The sequence below is a fragment of the Carcharodon carcharias genome, chromosome 1 (assembly GCF_017639515.1).
Source record: "Carcharodon carcharias isolate sCarCar2 chromosome 1, sCarCar2.pri, whole genome shotgun sequence".
Taxonomy (NCBI): domain Eukaryota; kingdom Metazoa; phylum Chordata; class Chondrichthyes; order Lamniformes; family Lamnidae; genus Carcharodon; species Carcharodon carcharias.
Window position 1 is genome coordinate 14,595,888 of NC_054467.1, and position 27,737 is coordinate 14,623,624.

Sequence of the window (27,737 nt, forward strand, 5' to 3'; positions counted from 1 at the left end):
CCCTCCCCTTCCTTGCTACACGCTGTCTCTCTTAAACCCACTCTCTCCCTTGCACTGCCCCTCTCCCTAATGCTCCCGGCGCAAGGTGCTGGACTTCACCTGTTCTGGGATCCTAGGCCTTGGGCTCCTCTTTCCAGCTGCTGTCCTGGCAGTGGCCACTGACGCCTTCCTGGCGCTGCTGGGACTGATGGAGCAGGACCTCCACCCCAGTCCCACTTGGATCACGTTAGTGAACCCTGCAGGGCTTTATTGCTGCAGGGCTGGTCAGCGTGTAGCCGATTGGCTTCACACTGATGTGGTTTCCGGGGAAGGGGAGGGATGTTGCGTGCTGTCCCCTTCCTCTGTATTATTCTGCCCGAGCAATCTACCACCACTGTATTTTTCTTACTTTGAAGCTCTGCAGCGTATACCCATAGTATTGTCCATATTTAATGTATATTTCAGAAATTGACACAAGCGACACCAGTCAAATTTCATAGGGATGGAGTTAAAATAAAATCGAGGGGTTCTGCCCCGGTCTGTCTAAAGTGCAGCTTGTTTCAGAATCACAGTGCAGAAGAGGCCCTTCGGCCCATCGAGTCTGTACCGACACGTGAGAAACACCTGACCTACCTACCTAATCCCATTTACCAGCACTTGGCCCACAGCCTTGAATGTTATGACGTGCCAAGTGCTCATCCAGGTACTTTTTAAAGGATGTGAGGCAACCCGCATCCACCACCCTTCCAGGCAGTGCATTCCAGACCGTCACCACCCTCTGGGTAAAAATGTTTTTCCTCACATCCCCCCCTAAACCTCCTGCCCCTCAACTTGAACTTATGCCCCCTTGTGACTGTTCCTTCAACTAAGGGGAACAGCTGTTCCCTATCCACCCTGTACATGCCCCTCATAATCTTGTACACCTCGATCAGGTCGCCCCCTCGGTCTTCTCTGCTCCAACGAAAACAACGCAAGTCTATCCAACCTCTCTTCATAACTTAAATGTTTCATCCCAGGCAACATCCTGGTGAATCTCCTCTGCACCCCCTCAGGATGACATTGATAAGAGTTCTGTGATTCGGAATAGTATGTGAGTAAATGTAACAATGGAAGAAAATGCCTTCATAAAAAGGTGTGTAACCTTTATTTAGATTTTAAAAAAGTGTTTTAAACAGTGCAATTAATAAAGATTGCTTTTTTTTGGTAAATTGCCACAATAAACCTATTGGAGGAAAGCTTAATAGAAAAAGTAATTTTCAGAGGAAATGTTCTCTTTTCCCTCCTCAATTTATTACTCGGTATATTGACAGAGCCTCAAAAAGGTTTAAACTGGTGAATGTTATTTTGTCCAACTAGTTGGAAAATGTAGAATCTTAGAATGGCTCAGGAGGAGAACATGTGGCCCAATTTTCCAATGCCTGCTCCATATTATTGCTAGTTTGGTTTTCCTTGAAAACTCTTTATTATTTCTCTTCACGTTTACCAAAACTGCTTAGGAAGTTCACATTTAAATGCTTCTTTGAGGAAAAAATTCTTCAAGGTTTCTCCTTCCATCACTTTTAAAAACTAGGAAAAAAGTGCACTAATTTGAAATAGTTCTAACCTTTAAGATTAACAATTTAATTCAGATTTATAAATTAATGCTTTGTTATTACTTTGGAAAACGATATTGATAATGGAGTACAAAAAAAAAACAAACATAAAAATACCTGGAAAAACTCAGCAGATCTGACAGCATCTGCTGAGAGGAACAGTTAACGTTTTGAGTCCGTATGACCCTTCAACAGAACTTAGGATAAATAGAAGAGAAATAAATAAATAAGAGATAAATAGAATCTTCTGTTTTTCCTTAGTTCTGTTGAAGGGTCATACGGACTCAAAACGTTAACTGTGTTCCTCTCCGCAGATGCTGTCAGACCTGCTGAGTTTTTCCAGGTATTTTTATTTTTGTTTTTGTTTTGGATTTCGAGCATCCGCAGTTTTTTGCTTTTATCTTAGTTGATAATGAAGTATATGGTCCAGCAGGCTACCTGTAGCTTAATACTTTAGGGACAACTCCCATCTGTTGTTTTATTCCACATATTATTATATTTCTATTCCTGCCCAAGTTAAGAAGCTGGCATAACCCCACCCAAAAAATGTACAACTGGAAAAACAGCACCGAATAAGGACCCATGGCGAAGATCGGTTCTTCAAGTTGACTGAATTTATCAAACTCTTTGTTATTAAATTGGATTTAGGGATTTTATTGACGTTTTGAATTGTATTCTGCAATTCAGTTTGTTTTCTCTGCGCATCACCACATGATCAATTTCCCTTCCACATTTTTTCCCTCTTAACATTAACCTATTTTTAGCTCAACACTCATTTTAAAACCTACATTTCTACATGAATGTTTCAGTTATATTCATTCATGTTTTCATCATAAATCTTGCATTAAACTCCACCACTTTGCGAATATTTGTTTCCTACATTACAGCAGTAACTATACTTTGAAAAGAACTTAATTGGCCACAAAGTACTTTGAGACATCTTGAAGTTGTAAAAAGTGCTATCTAAATGTAAGTCTGTTCTTTATGTTCTGTTGCCATGGTATTTTCCAACTCTACTCTGTTCCAGTATCTTTGGCTATTCCAATAACACACTTGTTTGTGTGCAGCACTCCAAAATAGTCTCTGAGATAATTGGCTGGATTTTTGTGGAGTCGGGAAGTCTCGGCAGCCCTTTAAAAATGGTGAGTGGGACCCAAATGCAGAACTGCTGCTCTCACTTTCAACAGATCCAAGTTTTGCCAATAGGGGAAAGGAATCACACTGGAGGGAAACCAGGGGCAGAATTTTACCCTTGGTGTGTGGGATTGCTGGGCGGGGGCCGTCGGAAATCCAACCACTGCTCGCGATTGGCAGGGGTCTGCAATTTTATGCGGGCAGATCAATTAAGGCCTGCCCAGTATGATACGTGGCCTGGAATGGGCGCGAAGGGTTGGGTGGGGACGTGATGTCTGCTGGGTCCAATGACGACCCGGTGGCCAATTCAAATGCGGCCTCAGCAGCCCCTGGAAGGCTGCCACCGAAGGATGCGGAAGTGTTGCCAATGAAGACCGTAGTGGGTGGACACAGCAGGTGGGAGGGCAGGCTTGCAGGGCAGTCGGCCCTGTGTTTTTTGGACAAGTGCCTCGCAGCTCTCCAGCAAGGAGAGAAACCCTTGTCCCCAGGGATGGGAGGAGGAAGCCTTCCTACCTCACCAAAAAGGCCTGGGAGGAGGTGGCATCCAGGGTCAGCAGCCACAATGTGGTGAGAAGCACATGGGTCCAGTGCTGGAAGTGATTCAATGATCTCCTGCGATCGGGAAGGGTGAGTACTGTGTTGGCATGGGTCACTTTGCAGAACAGTTGAGAGCTGCCCCACCCCCGTGGACCTCAGAGGTGTTAGAGTCTGAGTGCCAAATGTCAGTGAGGCAGGAGCTGGCCAAGGGGGTAAGCAGCTCCAGGGTCATGAATGTTCTGAGCCCTGTGAGGTGCTCCTCAGGTGGGATTGGCCAAGCTGTAATGGCGCTGCAGGTAGAGAGTAGACTAATCAATGCTGCTCTGTCTTTTCAGGAGAAACCATCCCATAACAATGCTGAGAGGTCGTGGACTGGCGGGGGACCCCCACACCTCCTCATCCTTTTGCAATACAAGGAGGAGGCCCTGGAGCTGGACAGGTGCCATGCACCTCGGTCAAGCAGCCGCAGTGAGGCTGGGGTGCCAGAGGAAGGTAAGAGTGCAATGCACTGAGGTGAGAATGTCGGTTATTGCTACCATTCCAGTGTAGTCTCTTTATTGATGTGAGCCTTGAACCTGGAATCCCCATTGATAATCGATAGATGAGGGCACCATGATGTAATTCTCTGTCTCATCAGGGTGCCAGACATGCACCATGATAGTTTCATGACTTAACCTAATGATATGTCCTTCTTCTCCCTGTTAGGCTTACCAGCAGTTCGTTATGAGGAGCCTGATGGCCCACCCCTGACCCCTGAGGACCACCGTGCTCATCACGTACCTGCGTCACACTGTGTCTGTCAAGCAGGCACCAGCACAGTTACCAGCACCTTGGTGCGCATAACATCGCCGTGTACTCTATTGGTGCACATTGGTGAGGGCACTACATGCTCACTTGAGGTGCAGGGGGAGGCAGAGGGTGCCCAGGCCTCTGGCAATAGGAGGATTGCTGGGGACTAGGACAATGCTCATTCGATGGCTGATAATGGGCCTCTGGAGTTGTCCCTGAAGCAGCAGATGCTGGACATCCAGCAGGGTGAATGGGAGGATCTGATGGAGACACATGGAATGCGTGCCATGGTGTCCGTTGTGGAGGAGTCCATGTGGAGCATAAGCACTGCATTGACCCTCATGGCTGAGCGCAATGCCTCCTACATGGAGAGAGTGGCGACTCCCATGGAGAGGCTCCTCCAGGGACTCAATCAGAGGTGCCTGGGGACGCGCTCGGACCTGCAAGCCCTCTCAGCGGCAATGGCCTCAGCTGGTCAGTGTCAGTGTGGGAGATGGATTGGGCACCCGGTATCTCAGCTAGGTGCCCATCCATCAATGGTGAGCAAGGAGGTGGAAAGCGACCTGACATTGGCACACGAGCTGCCTGTCATCTCTGCGGGCTCCTCTCAGGCTGCTCCGGATGATGGTAGCAGCTCCTCCACCCCTCTGCCAGTGACTGTGGTACCTAATGATACTGTGACGACTGCGGAGATGCCAGCCGTGGCACTGGCCAGTACAAGCTCCACAGCCAGAGGACGCCTGCCAAGGTCATCAAGGCCAACAAGAGAGCAGAGTGAGCAGGCTGCCTCCATTGCTGGTGCCAGCGAGAGGGGAGCACCTCGACATAGCACCCACAGGTGAAAAGTTAAAGCCCCTTAAGCACAACACGGGCTTATCATGGGTGATATTTGGTTCCCTCATTTTTCTTCAGTTTTTAATGGCGTGATGGAAAACACCAGTTCGTGTTAATTTCTGTGACTTTTAACATTCACAAGGAAATTATATGTTATTTTGTGCAACTGGCCTCTGTATGCTTCATTTGTTATCTAGGTGCAGGGTAGGCCATGATGTTATGATGGACGTGTGTCTCCTGAAACTGTATTGCAAAGGCACATAGTTTATGTTGTTGACCAAGGAACTGGTCCGTTCAGGGACGAGTATGGAGCCTGCAGCCCTGGCATGTGGTGGTGGTGGTGCTTCTTATTTAGTAGTCTAGCTGAAGGACCGTTGGATCAAAGTGTCCCAGGTGTCCTCGCCTCCCTGTAGGTTACCCAGGCCTGCGTTTATGCCCTCAGTGTTCTCCTCACTGTGCTCGTCCTCGGACTCACTACTGGACTCGTCGTCTGTTGCCTGTGCAGCTGTGTCAAGATCTTCTTTCTCCACTGCATCCCCCCTTGCCAGTACCAGATTGTGTAGAGCGCAGCATGCAACCGTTATCAGTGACACACGACCCGGTGGGTACTGGAGTATGCCCCCTGAACGGTTCAGGCATCGGAAGCGCATCTTGAGATGGTTTTCTCTACCACTGCCCTTGTGGAGGCATGGCTCCTGTTGTACTGCTGCTTGGCCTCCATTCTTGGATGGCGGAGAGGTGTCATGAGCCATCTTTTGAGGGGATAGCCCTTGTCACCCAGCAGCCATCCATCTAGTGGGGCTGGAGCACTGAAGAGCCTTGGTATTTGGGAGTGCCTGAGGATGTAAGCGACATGGGAGCTGCCTGGGTACCTTGCACACACTTGCGGAATCTGCATCCTGTGATCACACACTATCTGCACGTTCATAGAGTGGAATCCCTTCCTGTTGACGAAGGCACCCGGCTGACCCGCTGGCGTCTTGATGGCCACATGTGTGCAGTCGATTGCACCCTGGACACGGGGGAACCCAGCAATCGCTGCAAAGCTTCTGGCTCGCTCTACCTGGCTGGCCTCGCCTGTACGGTAATGAATGAAAGTCAATGCCCACCTGAACAGAATGTCTGTCAGCAGTTTGACACAACTATGGATCCCCCACTGACCCCTGGAAAGAGCCAGAGGCATAGAAGTCGAGGGTCCCTTGACCTTCAGCGCCACTGGTATGGGGTGTCCACCCACACGGTTGGAGCTGATCTCAGGCCCAATCATCTGACAAATGGAGGTCACTGTCTCCCGTGAGAGACGGAGCCTCTGTCTGCATTGCACCTCAGACATATTGCGGTGTCTGCATCAGTGCCTGTAAACCCTGGCAGCAGGCCATTGGCACCTTCTGCAGCCCCTTCCGCCCTGGACTTTCTGTTGGCCCTGTGCCCCTTGTGCCTACGCCTCTCCTCCCACAGGTCACTCCCCTGGAAACTGAATAGGGAGACATCTGGCCTCCAGACCCCCCACCCCCCCCAAATTGTGGAGTCTGTTTTGCACATGCAATGGCCTAAAAATTGCAGGAGCTATGTAAAGTTGAAGACAGTTGGTGTCTCAAGGGCTTTAATTGACCACTTAATGGTGGGCATGCCTCCGTCTCCATCGCGCGCCTGTCTAGTGAAATGTCACGAGAGTGTGAGTTTACATCGGCACGCTCGGCCGACGTCAACACGCTTTATTTAACACTTGAGTAGGTGGGGCACACACCTACCTGCTAAGCTAAAATTTCTGTCCCTGAGCTCAATGGGGCTGTTTGAACTTGGTGCTGAGTTCAAATCGAACCCATTTTAAGAGCTTAAGCTGCAGTGTGGTAGTCATGAATTGATGGAGTAGACGTAATTGCCCTTGAAGGGTGGATAAGGTCTGTACAACTATTTTGATCTGAAGTTTTTTCAGTGCCCTGCCCTTTAAACTTCAAAAACAAAAGGCTGCAGCTATCAGTGAGAGTTTATAAAAACCCTCTGCTAGACTGCTCAGATTTGCAGGCCATCTGGTGCAGGTTAGAAAAAGTAATCAGCATCTGGATGTGCAGTTTCAATGGAGTTCTTTGTTGACATTTCTCCAAGGGCTGTTGGTATGTCATTATGAATGCATGGCTGAGTTTCAAAAGCTACAATTATCTCAGCAGGAGGGCTGAATTCACAGTTTGGTTATCAAAGCATTGGATGTCTTTGAAGTGGGGCCTGAATAGAAGCTTGTCTTTATAAGGGATTAACCGTTTGAGATTTAAAAGCTTTGAATGGATTTTATGAATGGGAGTTTTTTTCACTATCAACTGTGTAGGAGTTTTTTTTTTCATCTCCACATGGCTCCTGAGGTATTCCCATGGTGGATAATGGGTTGCCATGGAGGTGGCCTGGTGGGTATGAGGGGCCATGGGTGTTGGGTGGGGACATTGAGGTTGGATGGAGAGAATGAGGGGCCATGGGTTAATGAGTTGGCATTGAGTTGGTGTGGGAAGCGAGTGGAGACATGAGTTGGTGTTGAGATGGCATGGAGGGTATGAAGGCCATGGAGGGTGGGGGGAGTGAGGGCTAGAGGGCCTAACAGCTTGTATAACAACTGGATGAGGTCCCAGAGATTCGAGTTGGGCCTCCTAATAAGCCAGTCTCGGAATTTATCCACCCCCATGGCTGCCTAAGTTCTGCTTCAGGGGTCAACAGGCATGACTCCATCCCACATTGCCATCCTCCCTCCCCCCACCCCACCTCCATCATCGCGCAAATATTGCAGATATTGGCACTTTTTACTGAGGCAGGTCTGGCAAGTTGGCACATTTCTCAACTTGAGCTACCTGCCTTGGTAGCCAAAATCCAACCCTATATTCGTTTCTATCGCACCTTTTTAAAAAAAATATACAGTTTGCAACCAGCCCCTGCTAAATTGAAGTTATCCGTATCAGCTTCTCGTGTTTGACTGTGAAGCTCTTGGTTCTGTCTGGCCCCCTGGACCTCGTTTATCACAGACGTTTTGAGATGGAAGAACTCATATTCTTGTGTTTCAATTTACTTGGTGCTTGATAAGAGGTAGTCAGTTTTCACAATTAAGTCTGTGTGGACTGATAATTTTAGCCACTGGAGGTAGAAAATCTTTTGAGTATTGTTGAGTTGGCTCAAAGTGCCACTGATGAATAAGTGTTTCTGTTTTCATTAGGTAGCTGCTGGAGTGGGACACACAGTAATACTGGTGGATCAGGCTGATGATATCTTGAAGAAATCATTGAAGAAAATTGGAGACAGCGTTGAGCGTATGAGCAAGAAGAAGTTTATAGATAAGCCTGAGGTGATGCTTTGACATTAATGAACTTTGTAAGCATTTGTAATCTGATTCAGCAAACTTTTTAATATGTATTGACTCATGTCATTTCAATGGCAGCTTGTCAAATAGTACTTTTTTCAGATTTGTTTATATATTTCTGCCTCTTGGGTATGAGATTGAAATAAGTAGATTCTCTGTAATGTTTCCCTCAAGTAATCTAGCAGTAGTAAATTCCACAAATTCCTGTGGGATCCTGCCCATCAGATCTAAGTAAAAATGGAAACCATGTGGCCGCTAAATCTCATTTGTTCATTGGCTGTAGCATAGTTATTAAAAGCTGGTCTTTTTATTCCCACTTTCAGCACCTACCTTAGTCTATATTATTTGAACTAACTATCACTGTTATATATGTACAGAATTGATTGCCAGAATAAATTCCATGGTTGAGAGTTTACAGTTACAGAGAAGTTGGGGTTATTCTCCTTTGGAATAGAGAAGACTAAGGAGATTTGATAGTGTTCAAATTCAGGAAGAGTAAGTAAAGAGCAACTGTTTCCCTTGCCTGAAGGGTTGATAACCAGAGGGCCCAGATTTAAGGTGATTGAAGAACATTCGGAAAAACTGTTTTACACAATGAGTTGTTAGGATTTGGAATAAACTGCCTGATAGGGTGATGGATACAGGGCTAAAAGTAGCCTTAAAAATGAAATTGGATAAATACTTGACGGGGAACAAATTGCAGAGACATGGGGAAAGAGCTGGGGAGGGCGATTAACTGGATTGCTCTTCGACAGAGCCGGCGCAGATTTGATGGGCCAAATGGCTTCCTTCTGTGTCCCACGATTCTGTGATTCAATTAGACAGCACACCTTACCATTGCCATTTCCGATCTTCATTTGGTCTTGCAGTAATCAGTCATTCTGTAGTGTCTTTTTAAACAGTTGTGTTTTGCACTGTTCTGCCAGATTAGCAATTTTCCACTAATACAGAAAGCACACACTGCACTGGAACATAACAAGATTCAATCTTTTGTTTTGTTGTTGACATCATTTCTAGTTTCAGTAACACTCAAGCTTTTCAGAAGCCAGGAGTAATCTTCCGCATATACAGGCCGAGTACCCTTTATCCAAAGACCTCGGCTGATTGCATTTTGCATTTCAGATAGTTTTGGTTTTCGGATACTGTGTATAGATTTACATTACAATAGCCTAAGCCTAGGATAACTTTAGTCTAAAGTAAATAAAATGGCTAGAAAAGTAAGATGTATCGCTGAATAATAAATACAAGGTACGTGTAATAAGTTTCTTTTTGACATGTTCACCACAAAATTCACAAGGTAAACAGTGCAGACAAACAACTAGACTACCTGTGCTAAAGGTCAGTGAGGTTCAAAAAATGTGTGGTTCTTAGATGTGTTTGGTTTTCAGATTTACGGATAAAGGTTACTCGACCTGTAATCTGTTTTGGTTAATCTCTAACTTAAATTTAAGAACTCTTAGTTTAAATTGTGCTTAGAAACAAACTACCCTGCCACTCGATACACAAATTTTCCTCCCTTTTCTCTTCTGATTGGGTATGATTCCACAGGTTTTGGTTGCTGAAATAGCTGTTCATTTGTTAGTCATCACATTGAATGTAAGTGTGCTGAAAGTACAGCTTTTTACATCACAGCTGAGGCAATTGCTATTCAGACGACATTTTAGAGTTAAAAACAAAAAAACTGCAGATGCTGGAAATCCAAAACAAAAACAGAATTACCTGGAAAAACTCAGCAGGTCTGGCAGCATCGGCGGAGAAGAAAAGAGTTGATGTTTCGAGTCCTCAGAACTCAAGTTCTGTCAAAGGGTCATGAGGACTCAACATTTTAGAGTACTTTGTGTGTTTAAAAAACTATGTAAAACGAGTAAAACAAAAACAGAATTACCTGGAAAAACTCAGCAGGTCTGGCAGCATTGGCGGAGAAGAAAAGATTTGACGTTTCGAGTCCTCATGACCCTTCGACAGAACTTGAGTTCGAGTCCAGGAAAGAGCTGAAATATAAGCTGGTTTAAGGTGTTTGTGTGGGGGGCCGGAGAGATAGAGAGACAGAGAGGTGGAGGGGGGGGGTGTGGTTGTAGGGACAAACAAGCAGTGATAGAAGCAGATCATCAAAAGATGTCAACGACAATAGTACAATAGAACACATAGGTGTTAAAGTTAAAGTTGGTGATATTATCTAAACGAATGTGCTAATTAAGAATGGATGGTAGGGCATTCAAGGTATAGCTCTAGTGGGGGTTTTTTTATAATGGAAATAGGTGGGAAAAGGAAAATCTTTATAATTTATTGGAAAAAAAAAAGGAAGGGGGAAACAGAAAGGGGGTGGGGATGGGGGAGGGAGCTCACGACCTAAAGTTGTTAAATTCAATATTCAGTCCGGAAGGCTGTAAAGTCCCTAGTCGGAAGATGAGGTGTTGTTCCTCCAGTTTGCGTTGGGCTTCACTGGAACAATGCAGCAAGCCAAGGACAGACATGTGGGCAAGAGAGCAGGGTGGAGTGTTAAAATGGCAAGCGACAGGGAGGTTTGGGTCATTCTTGCGGACAGACCACAGGTGTTCTGCAAAGGGGTCGCCCAGTTTACGTTTGGTCTCTCCAATGTAGAGGAGACCACATTGGGAGCAATGAATGAAGTAGACTAAGTTGGGGGAAATGCAAGTGAAATGCTGCTTCACTTGAAAGGAGTGTTTGGGTCCTTGGACGGTGAGGAGAGAGGAAGTGAAGGGGCAGGTGTTGCATCTTTTGCGTGGGCATGGGGTTGTGCCATAGGAGGGGGTTGAGGAGTAGGGGGTGATGGAGGAGTGGACCAGGGTGTCCCGGAGGGAGCGATCCCTACGGAATGCCGATAAGGGGGGTGAAGGGAAGATGTGTTTGGTGGTGGCATCATGCTGGAGTTGGCGGAAATGGCGGAGGATGATCCTTTGAATGCGGAGGCTGGTGGGGTGATAAGTGAGGACAAGGGGGACCCTATCATGTTTCTGGGAGGGAGGAGAAGGCGTGAGGGCGGATGCGCGGGAGATGGGCCGGACACGGTTGAGGGCCCTGTCAACGACCGTGGGTGGAAAACCTCGGTTAAGGAAGAAGGAGGACATGTCAGAGGAACTGTTTTTGAATGTAGCATCATCGGAACAGATGCGACGGAGGCGAAGGAACTGAGAGAATGGGATGGAGTCCTTACAGGAAGCGGGGTGTGAGGAGCTGTAGTCGAGATAGCTGTGGGAGTCGGTGGGTTTGTAATGGATATTGGTGGACAATCTATCACCAGAGATTGAGACAGAGAGGTCAAGGAAGGGAAGGGAAGTGTCGGAGATGGACCATGTGAAAATGATGGAGGGGTGGAGATTGGAAGCAAAATTAATAAATTTTTCCAAGTCCTGACGAGAGCATGAAGCAGCACCGAAGTAATCATCGATGTACCGGTGAAAGAGTTGTGGAAGGGGGCCGGAGTAGGACTGCAACAAGGAATGTTCCGCATACCCCATAAAGAGACAGGCATAGCTGGGGCCCATGCGGGTACCCATAGCCACACCTTTTATTTGGAGGAAGTGAGAGGAGTTGAAGGAGAAATTGTTCAGCGTGAGAACAAGTTCAGCCAGACGGAGGAGAGTAGTGGTGGATGGGGATTGTTCGGGCCTCTGTTCGAGGAAGAAGCTAAGGGCCCTCAGACCATCCTGGTGGGGGATGGAGGTGTAGAGGGATTGGACGTCCATGGTGAAGAGGAAGCGGTAGGGGCCAGGGAACTGGAAATTGTTGATGTGACGTAAGGTGTCAGAGGAATCACGGATGTAGGTGGGAAGGGACTGGACAAGGGGAGAGAGAAGGGAGTCAAGATAACGAGAAATGAGTTCTGTGGGGCAGGAGCAAGCTGAGACGTTTGGTCTACCGGGGCAGTTCTGTTTGTGGATTTTGGGTAGGAGATAGAAGCGGGCCGTCCGAGGTTGGGCGACTATCAGGTTGGAAGCTGTGGGAGGGAGATCCCCAGAGGAGATGAGGTCAGTGACAGTCCTGGAAACAGTGGCTTGATGTTCAGTGGTGGGGTCATGGTCCAGGGAGAGGTAGGAGGAAGTGTCTGCGAGTTGACGCTCAGCCTCCGCGAGGTAGAGGTCAGTGCGCCAGACAACAACAGCACCACCCTTGTCAGCGGGTTTGATGACAATGTCAGGGTTGGACCTGAGAGAATGGAGTGCAGTAAGTTCAGAGAGAGACAAGTTAGAATGGGTGAGAGGAGCAGAGAAATTGAGACGACTAATGTCGCGCCGACAGTTCTCAATGAAAAGATCGAGAGAAGGTAAGAATCCAGAGGGAGGGGTCCAGGTGGAGGGAGAATATTGGAGATGGGTAAAAGGATCCGTTGAACTGGGAGAGGACTCCTGCCCAAAGAAGTGAGCCCGGAGACGAAGACGGCGGAAGAAGAGTTCAGTATCATGCCGAGCCCGAAATTCATTGAGGTGAGGGCGTAAGGGTATGAAACTAAGTCCTATTAATTATTATTAAGTCCTATTATTAATTTTATGTTGTGCACTGGGGGCCTCTACTGGCGGAAGCCCACAACTGCACTATCAATTATCTTCTAATTTTCTCTGTAAGTTTTCTTCCTGTCATCTCGTCAAGGTTTAATTCCAAGTGCCTAACTACATCCATAGACTGCGATGGTGAATGCTGGTGTGCTGTTTGACTATGGAGGACTTCTGCTGAGCTTAATTATACTAATGAAGCAAGTTATAATTGCCCCAACTCCACTCTGGGCAATATCTGCTAATTCAATGTAGGCCAAGGATTGAATCTGCCACGTTCCTGGACCCAAATTGGTTCACTGGCTGCTAAATTAGGATTATGTACTATAATAATTCTTATAAGTAGAAAGATACTCTGCTGATCCTGCCCTATAGTTCCTACATGCACATGAGGTTGTGCGTCAGCCGTTGTCTTACTCTAGTTAGAAGCAGCTTTTGTACCAGATGTTGTGTGTTAATATGACAACATAAAGGTTTGGTTCCACATACCACAATTGGAAAACGTTTTATACAGGCACTATTCTAACTATGCACTGTCAGGGCTACATCTAAATCCGTCATTGTAATGCAAAACAAGCCCTTGACTTTGCCAGCATCTCTGTATTGAATGTCTGCATTATGAAACTGACTGTTGACAAAAAAATTGCATTTCTATAGCGCCTTTTAACATAGAAAAATGTTCCAAGGCATTCCAATAACGAAACAAAGTTAGAGTAGGAGATTTTTGGAGGGTGACTTTAAACTTGGTGAAAGAGGCTGTTTTTAAGGAGGGTTTTCAAAGAGAAGGGAGAGGTGGATAGACTGAGTAATTCCAGGGAATTGGACCTAAATGGGTGAATAGTGGATTAAAGGGAGGGAAGATTCCTAAAACTCGACTGAGAGAGATAGAAAGTTTGGATCAAGGGCTTTGTAATGCTAGAGGAAGTTCAGAGATTAGGAGTGGTGAGACGGTGGGTGGATTTAAACACAAGGGCCCAGATTTTCACCTTAACGGAGAGGCTGTCTGTCGTGGTGAAAATAGTGGCGATGGCCCCGCTACATGGCGCTTCCTATTTTCGCGGGGCAGGAATGAAATCAGACTGATGTTCGCAAGTTTATGGAGGTAGCTGGCCATATAAAACATCAGCTGCCTCCACTGAAATGGGATTTCTGTAGGCCAGAAGTGTGAAACCTCACGTGCAGATTTGACCAGGTCTGAACTTGGTGGATTCATTTGGATAGCCAGGATACCCCTATGGTTATGGTCCCAGGACAACTTTAGGAGAGTAAGGCACCCTTTGGAACTGTGTGTAATAAGTGCATAAACTCATTGGAACTGTCAAAGATCTATCAAAACTCATGGAACTGTCAATGTTGTCAGGGATTTAACACTGCTGGGCTTTAAATTTTAAAAAAGAGCGGAGTTCAGAAAAAGATCAGTGCTTGATATTTTATTCTGTCTGTTCTCAGCTATCATTATAGGATAGGTACTGTAATGACTGATTTTACAACCTAACATTATTCCAGTGGGACGCCTGTTAAGTGAACAGTTTGATTGACAGCTCCAAGTGGTTATGAAATGGACATATTTGTTTTCATAAGAGATTAAGTCCGTAAGTCAAATGTTTTTTTACATAAGAGATTAGTTAGAGGAATTTCAATATATTGAATATTTTTAAATAAGTTTTTTTTTCAATAGTGATGTCATCAATATGAATATAACTTGGTTTTATGTAAGCACGGATCCTGAGATTTGCCCATGGTAGATTAGTAGGTTAGTTGGCATGAAGGGGATAAGGAAAAGGGTGGTGCGTGGCTATGTAAGTTGGCACTAAGTTGGCATAGGGACTATAAAGGGTCATGGGGATGAATGGAGGCATGGAGTGGCTTGGGGGTTATGAGGGACCATAGGGATGGGTAGAGGGGCATAGGATGGCATAGGGGTTTTGAGGGACCATGGTGGGGGAGGGTAGGTATATTGGGTGACATTGATGGGGCATAGGGAGTGTGTGCTGTTGTGAAGGTTGAGAGTAGGAGGGATGTTTTATGTTTTAGTCTTTATTTTCTTTAATTTGAAGACAGTGTCGGAGCTCTGTGGCAGCCTCCATACCCGGCAGCCTTCTCACTTCTTCCCAGGTTGCCCTCTCCGTTTCCTATACTAGCCCTTTCCTCTCGGACCGAAAATCCAACATCTGGGCAGCTGTTTTTTAAAGGTCTCTGTGCACCCAACCCAGGAGTGAAAATCTGGGCTAAGGATTTAAAATTTGGGACATAGGAGCCAATGTAGGTCAACAAGGATAGGGTTGATCGATGATTGCGAGTTGTTACAGGATTTGATACCAGTTGGCGTTTACAAGAATGAGAGGTGATCCTATTGAAGTATATGAGATCCTGAGGGAACTTGAAAGGGTGAATACCCTGAGGATGTTTCCTCTTGTGGAGGAGACTAGACCTACGGGACAAAGTTTAAGAATAAGAGGCCGCCTTTTTGAAATGGAGATGGGGAAAAAAGATTTCCCTCAGGATTGCTAATCTGTGGAACTCTCTTTCCCAGAAAACAGCAGAGGCTGGGTCATCGAATTTATTCAAGGCTGAGTTAGATAGATTCTTGATAGACAAGGGAGTCAAGAGTTATGGAGGGCAGACTGGAAAGTGGATTTGAGACTCCAACCAGATAGGTTATGATCTGATTGAATGGTGGAGCAGGCTGGAAGGGCCGAAGGACCTACGAACAGGAGTAGGCCCATGTTCTTATGGAGGCAGGCAGTGTTACTGAGGTGGAATTGGTAATCTTTGTCATGATGTTGGAAGCTCAGCTCAGCATTGAACAAGATGCCAGGGTTTATGCAATCCGGTTTAGAATCACCAAGAGTGGCTCGATAACCTCACTACTGACCGAGCTGGCCAAATCCTAAAGGACGTAACTGCAAGACTGGGTCTGCGGCAGGTGGTGAGGGAACCAACAAGAGGAAAATACATACTTGACCTCATCCTCATCAACCTGCCTGCCGCAGATGCATCTGTCCATGACAGTATCGGTAGGAGTGACCACCGCACAGTCCTGTGCAGACGAAGTCCCGCCTTCACATTGAGGATACCCTCCATTGTGTTGTGTAGTACTGTGCTAAATGGGATGGATTTCAACGAGATCTAGCAACTCAAGACTGAGCATCCATGAGGCGCTGTGGGCCATCAGCAGCAGCAGAACTGCAACCGAACACAACCTCATAGCCCGGTATATCCCCCACTCTAGCATTACCATCAAGCCAGGGGATCAACCCTGCAATGAAGAGTGCAGGAGTGCATGCCAGTAGCAGCACCAGGCATTCCTAAAAATGAGGTGTCAACCTGGTGAAGCTATAACACAGGACTACTTGCGTGCCAAACAGCATAAACAGCAAGTGATAGACAGAACTAAGCGATCCCACAACCAATGGATCAGATCTAAGCTCTGCAGTCCTGTTACATCCAGTCGTGAATGGTGATGCACAATTAAACAACTCACTGGAGGAGGAGGCTCTGCAGATACCCCCATCCTCAATGATGGGGGAGCCCAGCACATCAGTGCAAAAGTTAAGGCTGAAGCATTTGCTACAATCTTCAGCCAGAAGTGCTGAGTGGATGATTCGTCACGGCCTCCTCTGGAGGTCCCCAGCATCACAGATGCCAGTCTTCAGCCAATTTGATTCACTCCACGTGATATCAAGAAACAGCTGAAGGCATTCGATATTGCAAAGGCTGTGGGCCCTGACAATATTCCGACAATAGTACTAAAGTCTTGTGCTCCAAAACTTGCCATGCCTCTAGCCAAGCTGTTCCAGTACAGCTACAACACTGTCATCTAGCCGGCTATGTGGAAAATCGCCAGGTATGTCCTCCAGACAAAAAGCAGGACAAATCCAACCCGGCTAACTACTGCCCCATCAGCCAACTCTCGATCATCAGTAAAGTAATGAAAGGGGTCATGAACAGTGCTATCAAGCAGCACTTGCTTAGCAATAACTTGCTCTCTGACACCCAGTTTGGGTTCCGCCAGTGCCACTCAGCTCCTGACCTCATTACAACCTTGGTTCAAACATGTACAAAAGAGTTGAACTCCCGAGGTGAAGTGAGAGTGACTGACCTTGACATCAAGGCCGCATTTGACCGAGTGTGGCATCAAGGAGCCCCAGCAAAACTGGAGTCAATGGGAGTCAGGGGGAAAACTCTCCATTGGTTGGAGTCATACCTAGCACAAAGGAAGATGGTTGTGGTTGTTGGAGGTCAGTCATCTCAGCTCCAGGACATCACTGCAGGAGTTCTTCAGGGTAGTGCCCTCAGCCCAACCATCTTCAGCTGCTTTGGCAATGACCTTCCTTCCAAAATAAGGTCAGAAGTGGGGATGTTCGCCAATGAGTGTACAATGTTCAGCATCATTCACAGCTCCTCAGATACTGAAGCAGTCCATGTCCACATGCAGCAAGACCTGGACAATATCCAGGCTTGGGCTGACAAGTGCCAGACAATGACCATCTCCAACATGAGAGAATCTAACCATCACCCCTTGACATTCAATGGCAATACCATCACTGAATCCCCCACTATCAACATCCTGGGGGTTACCATTGACCAGAAACTGAACTGGACTAGCCATATAAATACTGTGGCTACAAGAGCAGGTCAGAGGCTAGGAATCATGCAACAAGTAACTCACCTCCTGACTCCTAAATCCTGTCCACCAACTAGGCACAAGTCAGGAGTGTGATGAAATACTCCCCAGTTGCCTGGATGAGTGCAGCTCCCACAACACTCAAGAAGTTTGACACTGTCCAGGGCAAAGGCAGCCTGTTTGATTAGCACCACATCCACAAACATTCACTCCCTCCGCCACTGATGCACAGGAGCAGCAGTGTGTACCATTTACAAGATGCACGCAGGAATTCACCAAGGCTGCTTCGACAGCATCTTCCAAACCCACTACCATTACCATCTAGAAGGACAAGGGCAGCAGATAGATGGGAACATCACCACCTGGAAGTTCCTCTCCATGTCACTCAACATGCTGACTTGCCTTCACTGTCACTGGGTCAGTATCCTGGAACTCCCTTCCTAACAGCACTGTGGGTGTATTTACACCACATGGACTGTAGCCGTTCAAGAAGGTGGCTCATCACCACCTTCTCAAGGACAGCTAGGGATGGGCAAAAAATGCTGGCTCAGCCACCAAATCCCACATCCCGAATGATTTGTTTAAAATGGCAGGGAGGGTGAAAGAACCTGTAGTACTTAAGTTGTTTTCGGAATAAAAGTATGTTTAATTGGGTCCATGCAAGACTGGGTTCTGGACCCAGCACCTAATAATGGTAGAGTTAATTAATGGCTTGAGAGTGTTGAGAGGTGGAGCTGAATGTTAGTGGTGTAATGTGAATGTTAACCCTATGTCTGAGAGACAGTATGCAGCTAAGGAAGATGGAGGATCCAAGGATGGATTCTTCGGGAACTTTGGGGATGACAATGAAGGGTAGGAAAAAAATTCTGTTGGTAGAATTACTCTGTCTATGATCTGATATGTAAGAGTGAAAGTAGTCCCACACAGCAATGCAGTGGAGGAGCATGTAGGAGGGAGGCTGCACTGAGGACCGGAAGAGAGAATGCATCACAGTCAGAGAGAATGTTTTATTTGGAGTTGTGGGAGAATGGCATAGATCTAGGAGGCAACGACACATCCAAGGATCTTGGGGAGGAAAGAGAATTTGGATATGGGCCAGTAAAAGTGGCCTTGTCATCATCTTTCACATCTGGATAACAAATAACAATATCACTGATGAAGGGTTCTGATGAAGAGTCATTCGGACTCGAAACGTTAACTGTATCTCTCTCCGCAGATGCTGTCAGACCTGCTGAGTTTTTCCAGGTATTTTTGTTTTTGTGACAATATAACTTGATCTCTTTCCCTTCTCCTCTCCCTGTGCTCCTCAACGTATGACCAAAGCACAGGATTTTGCAGTGTGGAAAATGATGTGTGTGAACTTTCATCCTACTGTGGCACTATATCTGCGGTACCAGTGTATTAAGCTAATCATAAATCAGATTTCTTTTTATGAAGGTCTGTTAGGACTCATTATAGTGCTCCATGTGTGGAATTGAGTGGTAATGGCTGTGACTGTCTCGCCTAAATATTAGACTGTATTTTTTCTTTTGATCTAAAACTTCAAAGCTTGAATTTTGGGCAAATTGAGCTTTTTGGAACAACCATAATTAAACTTTAAAACTTCCGTTATAGATTGTAGTCTAACAACAACCATGCTAAATTGGAACAGGACTTATTGTAATATCTGGTTGTAACCATTCTTATGTGGCACTTTAGACTGGCATGAGGACAGTCTTCAAGCTGGTGTTAACATTGTTGTTAATGAAAGTGGCAGGTTTCTGTTTGCTAATGACACTGTTATGGGGGAAAGACTGTCTTCAGCAGCAGTTTTAGATACCGCATCCTCCACAATTCTTTCACAAGTGGGCTAACAAGCAGTTAATTTAAGTTTAGTAACTAACTTTCCTGCCTGTACAAACTGATGACTTTGGGGTCCCTGTTTGGGCCTGTAGCCGTTCTGATAACATGGTTACGGTGATATCCAGGGATGACTTTGTTCACATATATTTTGGACTGATTTGCAGTTACATGTGCAGAAAAAGTTAGGAGCAGGATGGTAGTTCTGGATCATCATCCAGACCTGTCTGAACAGCTAGTTTCAGTGTAAGTGATTGTAGGTAATGCAGGATGTACATGGGCTGACCCGATAAGATATGTCATCAGAGCACCTCTGGGTAAAGGGAGTAAAAAGGAAAATGTTTGCAGGTAAGGAAGATTAGTTCCTAACTTTCTCAATTTAAAGGATTTAAAAGATGAAGTATTTCAAATCTTCCAGGATTTTGTTTGTATCTAGAAATGTGCGAGTAATAATCAACCAAGGCAATGGGGCAGCTACTTCACTTCCCCCCTCTTTAAAAATTGCCAATTAAGCTGCTTCAACAATGATTCAACTTTGCAGTACCATTTTGGAACAAAACATTGGGTAGCCCTATTTTAGAAATATTCACAGTACTTTGTCAGAGGGTTGCTGATAAAATTGTGACTGAATGTAAGTGGGAAGGACAACCGGATCTTGCTGTTAATCACTGCTCTCTTCCATCACTAGGCTGGTGCAGAATTTGTTCAGCAGACTCTTCAGAGAATCAGTACCTTGACAGATCCTGCATCGGCAGTGCACAGCACAGACCTAGTCATAGAGGCAATTGTGGAAAATGTTAAAGTTAAACAGGAACTTTTTGAAAAACTGGATAAGATTGCTCCAGAGTAAGTATTTCAATTATATTTTATTCTCCCAGTGAAATAAAGAAAGAATTGCACTTATATAGTGCCCTTCAGGATCTCAAGACATCCCAAAATGCTTTACAGTCAATTAAGTACTTTATTGAAGTGTAGCCATCATTGTAATGTGGTATATTGAGTCCTCCATTATGGGAGTGCTGTCTTTTGGATAAGATCTTAAACCAAGGCTCAATCTGCCCTTGGGTGAATGTAAAAGATCCTGTAGCAGTATGTGAAGAGCAGCAGGGGAATTCTCCCCAGTGACCTGGCCAACATTTATTCCTTAATCAGCTTCCCTGAAAAAAAGATTATCGGGTCACTATTTCATTTTTATTTGTGGGACCTTGCTGTGTGCAAATTGGCAAAGGACAGTACCTCCAATTGTGCACCACTTAGACAGTAGTGGCCATGAGTTTCAGTGCAGATTATTTGCTCAAGCCTCTCTCATAAACAGTACTGGTTCTTTTGTGGAATACCTGGTATATTTTGCTAAATGGACATTGATGGATCCACAGAGGATATTGAAAAAGGGACTTTCCAGTTTGCCATTTTTATTTGTTAGTCAACTGATAATAACTTGTAAGTTCTAGGATATTTCCCCAGTATTTTCCAAATCAGCTCATTATTGTTATACAGTAAGGTTATGCTGATAATCCTTTGGTCAATAATTCTTAATTATTTGTAAGCGCAGACACTTCAAAGTGAAGTTGCATTTTATAATGCTGAATTGATACTTTTTGGAAATGGAAAACCTAGTGAATTTTGAAGAAATACAGGAAACGATTAAATGTGTAACAGTTATTTTAAAATTTGGTTTGAATAGTAAATGAAAAGCAGTAATCTTCCGTGCAAGTATTTGTTGTTTTGAAGGAGTAATTAGTTCTCTTCATTATCCTAATAGGAAAACAATTTTTGTTAGTAACACTTCATCACTGCCAATCACTGAAATAGCAAATGCTACAACCAGACAGGATCGATTTGGTGGGCTGCATTTTTTCAACCCTGTACCCATGATGAAGCTAGTGGAGGTATGTTTTCTTTGTTTTTTTAATTACCAGAATGGACTGGATTTAAAAAAAAGACTAGGATAAAGTTATTCCCAGCTATCTTTTGTTAAATTGAGACATTGAATCCTCTTTTAATCAAAATATCACAGCTAAATGTTTACCTGTGTCACTTGTGCTACATCGAGACTACAACACAGAAACAGGCCATTCAGCCCAAAGGTCAGTGCTGACATTTTATCCTCCACACAAGCCCCCTGCTACCCCTCTTCATCTAACAGCATAACCCTCTTTCTTTCTCCCTTATATGCTTATCTAGCTTCTCCTTAAATGCTATTTGTCTTAATTATCCTCATGCTAGCGCATTCCATATTCTGGCCACTTACTGAGTGAAGAAATTTCTCCTTCATTGCCTATTGGATTTATTAGTAACTAGCTTGCATTTAGGCTGTCTAATTTGGACACCCAGTGCATATGGGAACATTCTCTTTACACCTATTCAAACTCTCTCAGAATTCTAAATACCTATATTAGGTCACCCCTCAGCTTTCTCTTTTCTAGAGAAAAAAGCCCCAACCTGTTTAGTCTCTCCTGTTAGCTATATCCTCTCAGTTCCAGTATCAGCCTTGTGAATCATTTTTGCATCTTCTCTAACACCTCTCTATTATTTTTATAGAGAAAAGGAGTTCAAAACTGTACACAGAACTCCCAAGTGTGGTCTAACCAAGGCTGGATAAGATTTCAGACCTATTGCCAATTGGAGTTGCTACCCTTAACCTGCAATCTCTGTTTTCTAGTGACTACATTTTCTTTCTCCTCAATTATACTCCCCTTGTAGAATATTCAGAATATTTAGTTTGTTAAAACTCTGATGACTGAGGAAGGAATCTCTGCTGTTTAAGACACAAATACATTCTAGAAGTGTTTGGTTGCCCCAAAAATGTAGGAGGATTCTTGTGAGAACCATTCTTTGTTAAAAATTGATTCTGAGGACCACATCAAATATCCACAACATTCTCCTCCTCCTCTTCCTCTTATTTCCAAAAACAGAACATCTAACTGGCACATATTATTTAGTATTGAACATCAGAACTGTTTTTTTAAAGCTTCAGTTTAACACAGAGATTTACATAAAACAAATGGCACAGACACGTATCATTTGGCCTAACTGGTCCATACTGGATTCCTCTAACCCTAAGGCATATCTTACTATTCCTTTCTCCCTTGTGTGTTTGTCCAGTTTCCCTTTCATGTGTCTATACTGTTCATCTCAACTTCTTACGGTGGTGAATACCACATTGTAACCACTCAGTAAAAAAAGTTCCCCTGAATTCCCTATTGTATTTATTAATGCCTATCTTATATTTATGACCACTGGTTTTTGATCTCAGAGAAGTGGAAACATCGTCTCTACATTTAACCTAAATCCTTAAGACTTCTATCAGGTCACTCCTTCCCCTTCTCTTTTCTAGAGAAAAGAGCTCAACCCATTCAGCATTTTTTTGCAAGGATAATTCATTCACCCTTTTCTTGCTTACCGCATTTTCTTGATTTTATTTTGTATGGTTCCTCTACCTATTCCTCTCACATTGCCTTACTTAGGTGTCACCTTTTTACATCCTATTTCTGTTCATAATCACGCTGGAATAGAGAATTAATGAGCCACACTTATACTTGTGAAACAAGGTGCAGTTGAATTTAAGAGTGTTATCAGTTTTTAACCAGTATTACTTTGGTATGTTTAGTCTTTTTAACACTTTAAATGTTCTCAAATTTAATTGCTTTTGTTGAAAAAAAAAATGATTTTGTATTAATTGACTCTATAAAATGTTTGGGATGTCGTTCCTTAAGTGGATACTTTGTTAATAATGAATATATTCTTTTAATGGGGAATTTTTGTCTTTTTTAATCTTTTTGTAGGTAGTTCAGATTCCAATGACCAGCCAGCAGACATTTGAAGCACTGATGAATTTCAGCAAAGCTTTGGGAAAAAAGCCTGTGGCTTGTAAGGTAGGTTACTGCCTGCAGTAGCTACTTTTTTTCTTCATATTGGACTCTGTCTAGGTAGTGCAGTTGTTCAGAGACTGGGTGTTTCACCTCTGGTATCCGGTTCAAATCCAGCCCAGCCTGTTGCAGTGAAAGCTTCCTCTGTCTACTGCCTGTAAGAGTTGTATGGAAAATCAGATTGAGCAGCCTTAGCGTAATTCATAGGTCATTGGTTCTCAGTGCAAAGCTATCCTTAAGTTGTTAACCTTGCCTCAGAGGTCGCAGCATCACCGATGAGTTTTTAGACCTGACAACTTTGAGCAAAAGGTGTCAAGAATTTAAGTGCTTACAAATCATGAGATATTGTTACATCCTAATCCTGGAGGGAGGGCATTGAGGGTGTGGCTGGGAAAATAGAGGGGAGCCACTTTGGACAGCTCCGTCACACATTCCCACTGTCCAGGGGTAGGCTGGGGTTAGGATCAGCTGCCTGTTCCACGGAGGTGGGCAGCCAACTAATGTTAAGGCCCCAATCCGGGACAATTTTGCCGACCCAATTTTGAGCACATGCCTTTCTCTGACTTTTTTAGTGATATAGTCCCAAGTGGAGAATGCAAAATTTTCACTTGCTCATGAAAATGATTCTGTATTTCATAGTTCTTGATTGAGTATTTCAGTTTGTGCAATGTATAATTTAGATTTATTGCCACTCCTTGACTGTCACTGGGTTAAAATTCTGGAACCCTCCTCCTTAACAGCACTGTGGATGTACCTGCAAAAAATTGGTGTACCACCACCTTCTCAAGGGCAATTAGGGATGATCAACAAACATTGGCCTTGCCAGTGATGCTCCCATCCCATGAAAGAAAGAAAAGTTTATCAATTTAATGAGACACTTATAAGCGTGAAAGGAGCTTTAATATTGATTCAGGATTTTATTTAACTTGCTCTATCTCTATAGGATACCGCTGGATTTATTGTGAACCGTCTTCTTGTGCCTTACTTGATGGAAGCCGTCCGGCTACATGAGAGAGGTATTTAAAATTTAAAGATATTTAAAATCCAGGTGTTGGAAAACTAATTTCAAATGAAATCCTTTTTCCCAAAATGAGAAAAGCATTGTCTGTTTTTCTCCACCTGCATAGTAAGAACATTGTTTGTTTTAATTTAACACAGGTGGTGAAGTGTTGCACGCTGTGTAGCTAACATCTACCAAAGTGTGCTCCTCTCCATGCTAGTAGTAGTGACTTTAAAGCACAATTAAACTAGAATTCAGTTCCTATACATAGAATCCCACAAGATCCTTAAATTTTGACTTTTGAACCTCATTAGAGATGTTGCATTATCTCTGATATTGTGACCTTTCAGGATTGCTTATATTTCTGCTTCCCCCCAGCCCACTGACAAAGCATTCCTCTGCCCTCATGTATTTCTGCAATTTAAACTGAACCACTCCTATAGCAGTGATGCGTAAGGCAGTAAAAAGATTAGCCCTGTGCTTAAATGTTTTATTAGACTGGCTCAACGGAAACTTTGCAAAGGTTTTTATTTATATATTGATTTCAATTTCTGCCTCCATTATTGCTGATCCTTAATCTTAAGCTTTGATAAGAAGTAACATGGAATTCTTGCCACTTGATAGAAATAGTTTGCTTTTCTAGAGTTTTGCCAAAATGTTCTTCATCCTTTTGATTCTTTTTCCTTTCAAGCTATTTGTAGTTTGATTTTTATCTTGAAAGTAAAAAAATCATCACTATTCAGTTATTTCTTTGTCCACCCAGTCAAGTCCTGTTTTGGGTGAGTGAGATTTTTTCCAAGAGCAAAGCTTCAACTGCAATTTGTGTCATCTAGAGAGGGGAAGATGTATGAGACTTGGGTTCAGACAGAAAATACTTTGGAAGACAGGAAGATAAACTGAAAAATAGGGAAAGATGAGGGAAATTTTCAGCTTGACCGTTGAACTAAGGAGAAACTCAGTGAAAAATGGTTCTTAGTTCTTTTACATGCAATGAAGAGATTTGAGATCAATTAAATAAAAGATTAAAACAAAAAAACTGCGGATGCTGGAAATCCAAAACAAAAACAGAATTACCTGGAAAAACTCAGCAGGTCTAAGTCTTCTCCGCCGATGCTGCCAGACCTGCTGAGTTTTTCCAGGTAATTCTGTTTTTGTTTTAAATAAAAGATTGTTGGGTGAGGAGGGACACACAGTATTAGGGACAATCCTAATTTTACATGGCTGTAGAAGATAAGCTATCTTACATCTGTACACTGTAATGATGGCATAGCTGTTAATTATGACTTATGTAAATTGTGGGACAGAGGAAATAGATAGAAATGGTCAAACACTACTCCTGCTTTCAAATACTATTGGAATATAACACTCTGGTTAGACTGTTTATACAGTAACTATTTTCAACTTTGAGCATCACACCTCTGAAGGATGTATTGGCCTTGAAGGGGTTGCAGTGCTTATTCGCTGGAATAATGCCACGACTAAAAAGGTTAAACTATGAGAACAAGTTGTATAGCTAATTGAATATTAGCAGATTAATTGAGGTGTATAAGATGATTAAAGAATGTGGTAGAGTTGGTAGAGAGAAACTATTTCCTCTAATGAGGAAGTCCGGAACAAGGGAGCACAAAATTAAAATTTGAGCTAGGCTGTTTCAGGGTGCTGTCAGGAAGCACTTTACACAAAAGGGTAGTGAAAACCTAGAACACTTTCCCTCCAAAAAACTTTTAAGGCTGGGTTAATTGAAAATTTCCAAATTGAGTTTGCTAGATTTTTGTTATGTAAGAGCAATGAGGAATTTGGAATCAAGGCAGGTAAATGGAGTTGAGATGCAGGTCAGCCATGATCTAATTGAATGGCAGAAGAGGCGCAAGGAACTTGAATGGCCTATTCTTGTTCCTACAAAATATAATGGAGGGTATTTCAGTGCTACATTCAAGGCCTCAGTAGGTTGCATAATTTTATTTCCTAGACTCTCAAGCTAAGCAAATATTTCTTCAAAAAATGTTGCCAGGCCAGATACCCATTAATGTTACCAGTGAAAGATAATTTTTTTTCAGTCATTAGATCATTAAGATAACATGTTTTCATGCATTGGTTGCTGTCTCCAGAGATAAATCTTCCCACAAAAAAAACTCTAGGCTTCTCTTGCGTTTAAGCCTTGTGTGTGAAAGAAAAACCTATGTAGTGTTGTTCTATTTAGTTGAGAGTGCTGATGATCATATCCCTTTGGCTTTGATATTCTGTTGCTGGGCATTTGTGAGAGATCAAAGCAATGGGTTGTAATCAGCAGTAACTCTGTGACCTTAATAGTGTTTTACCTCGCTGTGGAAAATAATAACGAGCAAGCTTTGACCAAAATAAACCATCTTTAATGGTTCCAGAATACTCTGGATCTTGTGCTGTTTTATATTCCGAATTAATACAAGACAAGACAAGACATAGGAGCAGAAATTAGGCCATTTGGCCCATCGAGTCTGCTCCGCCATTCAATCATGGCTGATAAGTTTCTCAACCTCATTCTCCTGCCTTCTCCCTGTAACCTTTGATCCCCTTACCAATCAAGAACCTATCTATCTCGGTTTTAAATACACTCAATGACCTGGCCTCCACAGCCTTCTGTGGCAATGAATTCCATAGATTCACCACTCTCTGGCAAGAAGTTTCTCCTCATCTCTGTTCTAAAAGGTCTTCCCTTTACTCTGAGGCTCTCGGGTCCTAGTCTCTCCTACTAATGGAATCATCTTCCCCACATCCAGGCCTTTCAGTATTCTGTAAGTTTCAATCAGATCCCCCCTCATCCTTCTAAACTCCATCGAGTATAGACCCAGAGTCCTCAAACGTTCCTTATATGTTAAGCCTTTCATTCCTGGGATCATTCTCGTGAACCTCCTCTGGACCCCTCCAGGGTCAGAACATCCTTCCCGAGATATGGGGCCCAAAATTGCTCATAATATTCTAAATGCGGTCTGACCAGAGCCTTATAAAGCCTCAGCAGCACATCCCTGCTTTTATATTCTAGTCCTCTTGAAATAAATGCCAACATTGCATTTGCCTTCCTAAATACGACATCAACCTGCAAGTTAACCTTAAAAGAATCCTGGACTAGGACTCCCAAGTCCCTTTGCACTCCAGATTTCTGAATTCTCTCCCCATTTAGAAAATAGTCTATGCCTCTATTCTTCCTACCAAAGTGCATGACCTCACACTTCCCCACGTTGTATTCCATCTGCCACTTCTTTGCCCATTCTCCTAACTGGTCCAAATCCTTTTGCAGCCTCCCCGCCTCCTCAATACTACCTGTCCCTCCACTTATCTTTGTATCATCTGCAAACTTAGCCAGAATGCCCTCAGTTCCTTCATTTAGATCATTAATGTATAAAGTGAAAAGTTGTGGTCCCAATACTGATCCCTATGGAACTTCACTAATCACCGGCTGCCATCCTGAGAAGGACCCCCTTATCCCCACTCTCTGCATCCTGCCAGACAGCCAATCTTCTATCCATGCTAGTACCTTGCCTCTAACACCATGGGCTCTTATCTTACTGAGCAGCCTTCTGTGCGGCACCTTGTCAAAGGCCTTCTGGAAGTCCAAGTAGATAACATCCATTGGCTCTCCTTTGTCTAACCTACTCGTTATCTCCTCAAAGAATTCTAACAGATTTGTCAGGCATGACCTCCCCTTGATGAAA

The 27,737-nt window shown here is 43.9% G+C and overlaps 1 protein-coding gene across 2 annotated transcripts in view; it reads left to right on the top strand.

Moving 5' to 3' along the window:
• hadh (hydroxyacyl-CoA dehydrogenase) overlaps positions 1 to 27,737 on the top strand; it is a 46,664-nt gene that overhangs the window by 12,729 nt on the left and 6,198 nt on the right. Inside the window, exons 1-6 of one of the 2 annotated variants that reach the window (XM_041185643.1) lie at positions 3,679 to 3,734; positions 8,059 to 8,187; positions 19,868 to 20,025; positions 20,942 to 21,068; positions 22,965 to 23,054; positions 23,992 to 24,064. In XM_041185643.1, coding sequence (XP_041041577.1) covers positions 3,687 to 3,734; positions 8,059 to 8,187; positions 19,868 to 20,025; positions 20,942 to 21,068; positions 22,965 to 23,054; positions 23,992 to 24,064 — 625 coding nt within the window. In that variant the 5' untranslated portion in view covers positions 3,679 to 3,686. Of the gene's footprint in view, positions 1 to 3,678; positions 3,735 to 8,058; positions 8,188 to 19,867; positions 20,026 to 20,941; positions 21,069 to 22,964; positions 23,055 to 23,991; positions 24,065 to 27,737 lie in introns of those variants that run through there. The other variant, XM_041185632.1, reaches the window with a different exon arrangement.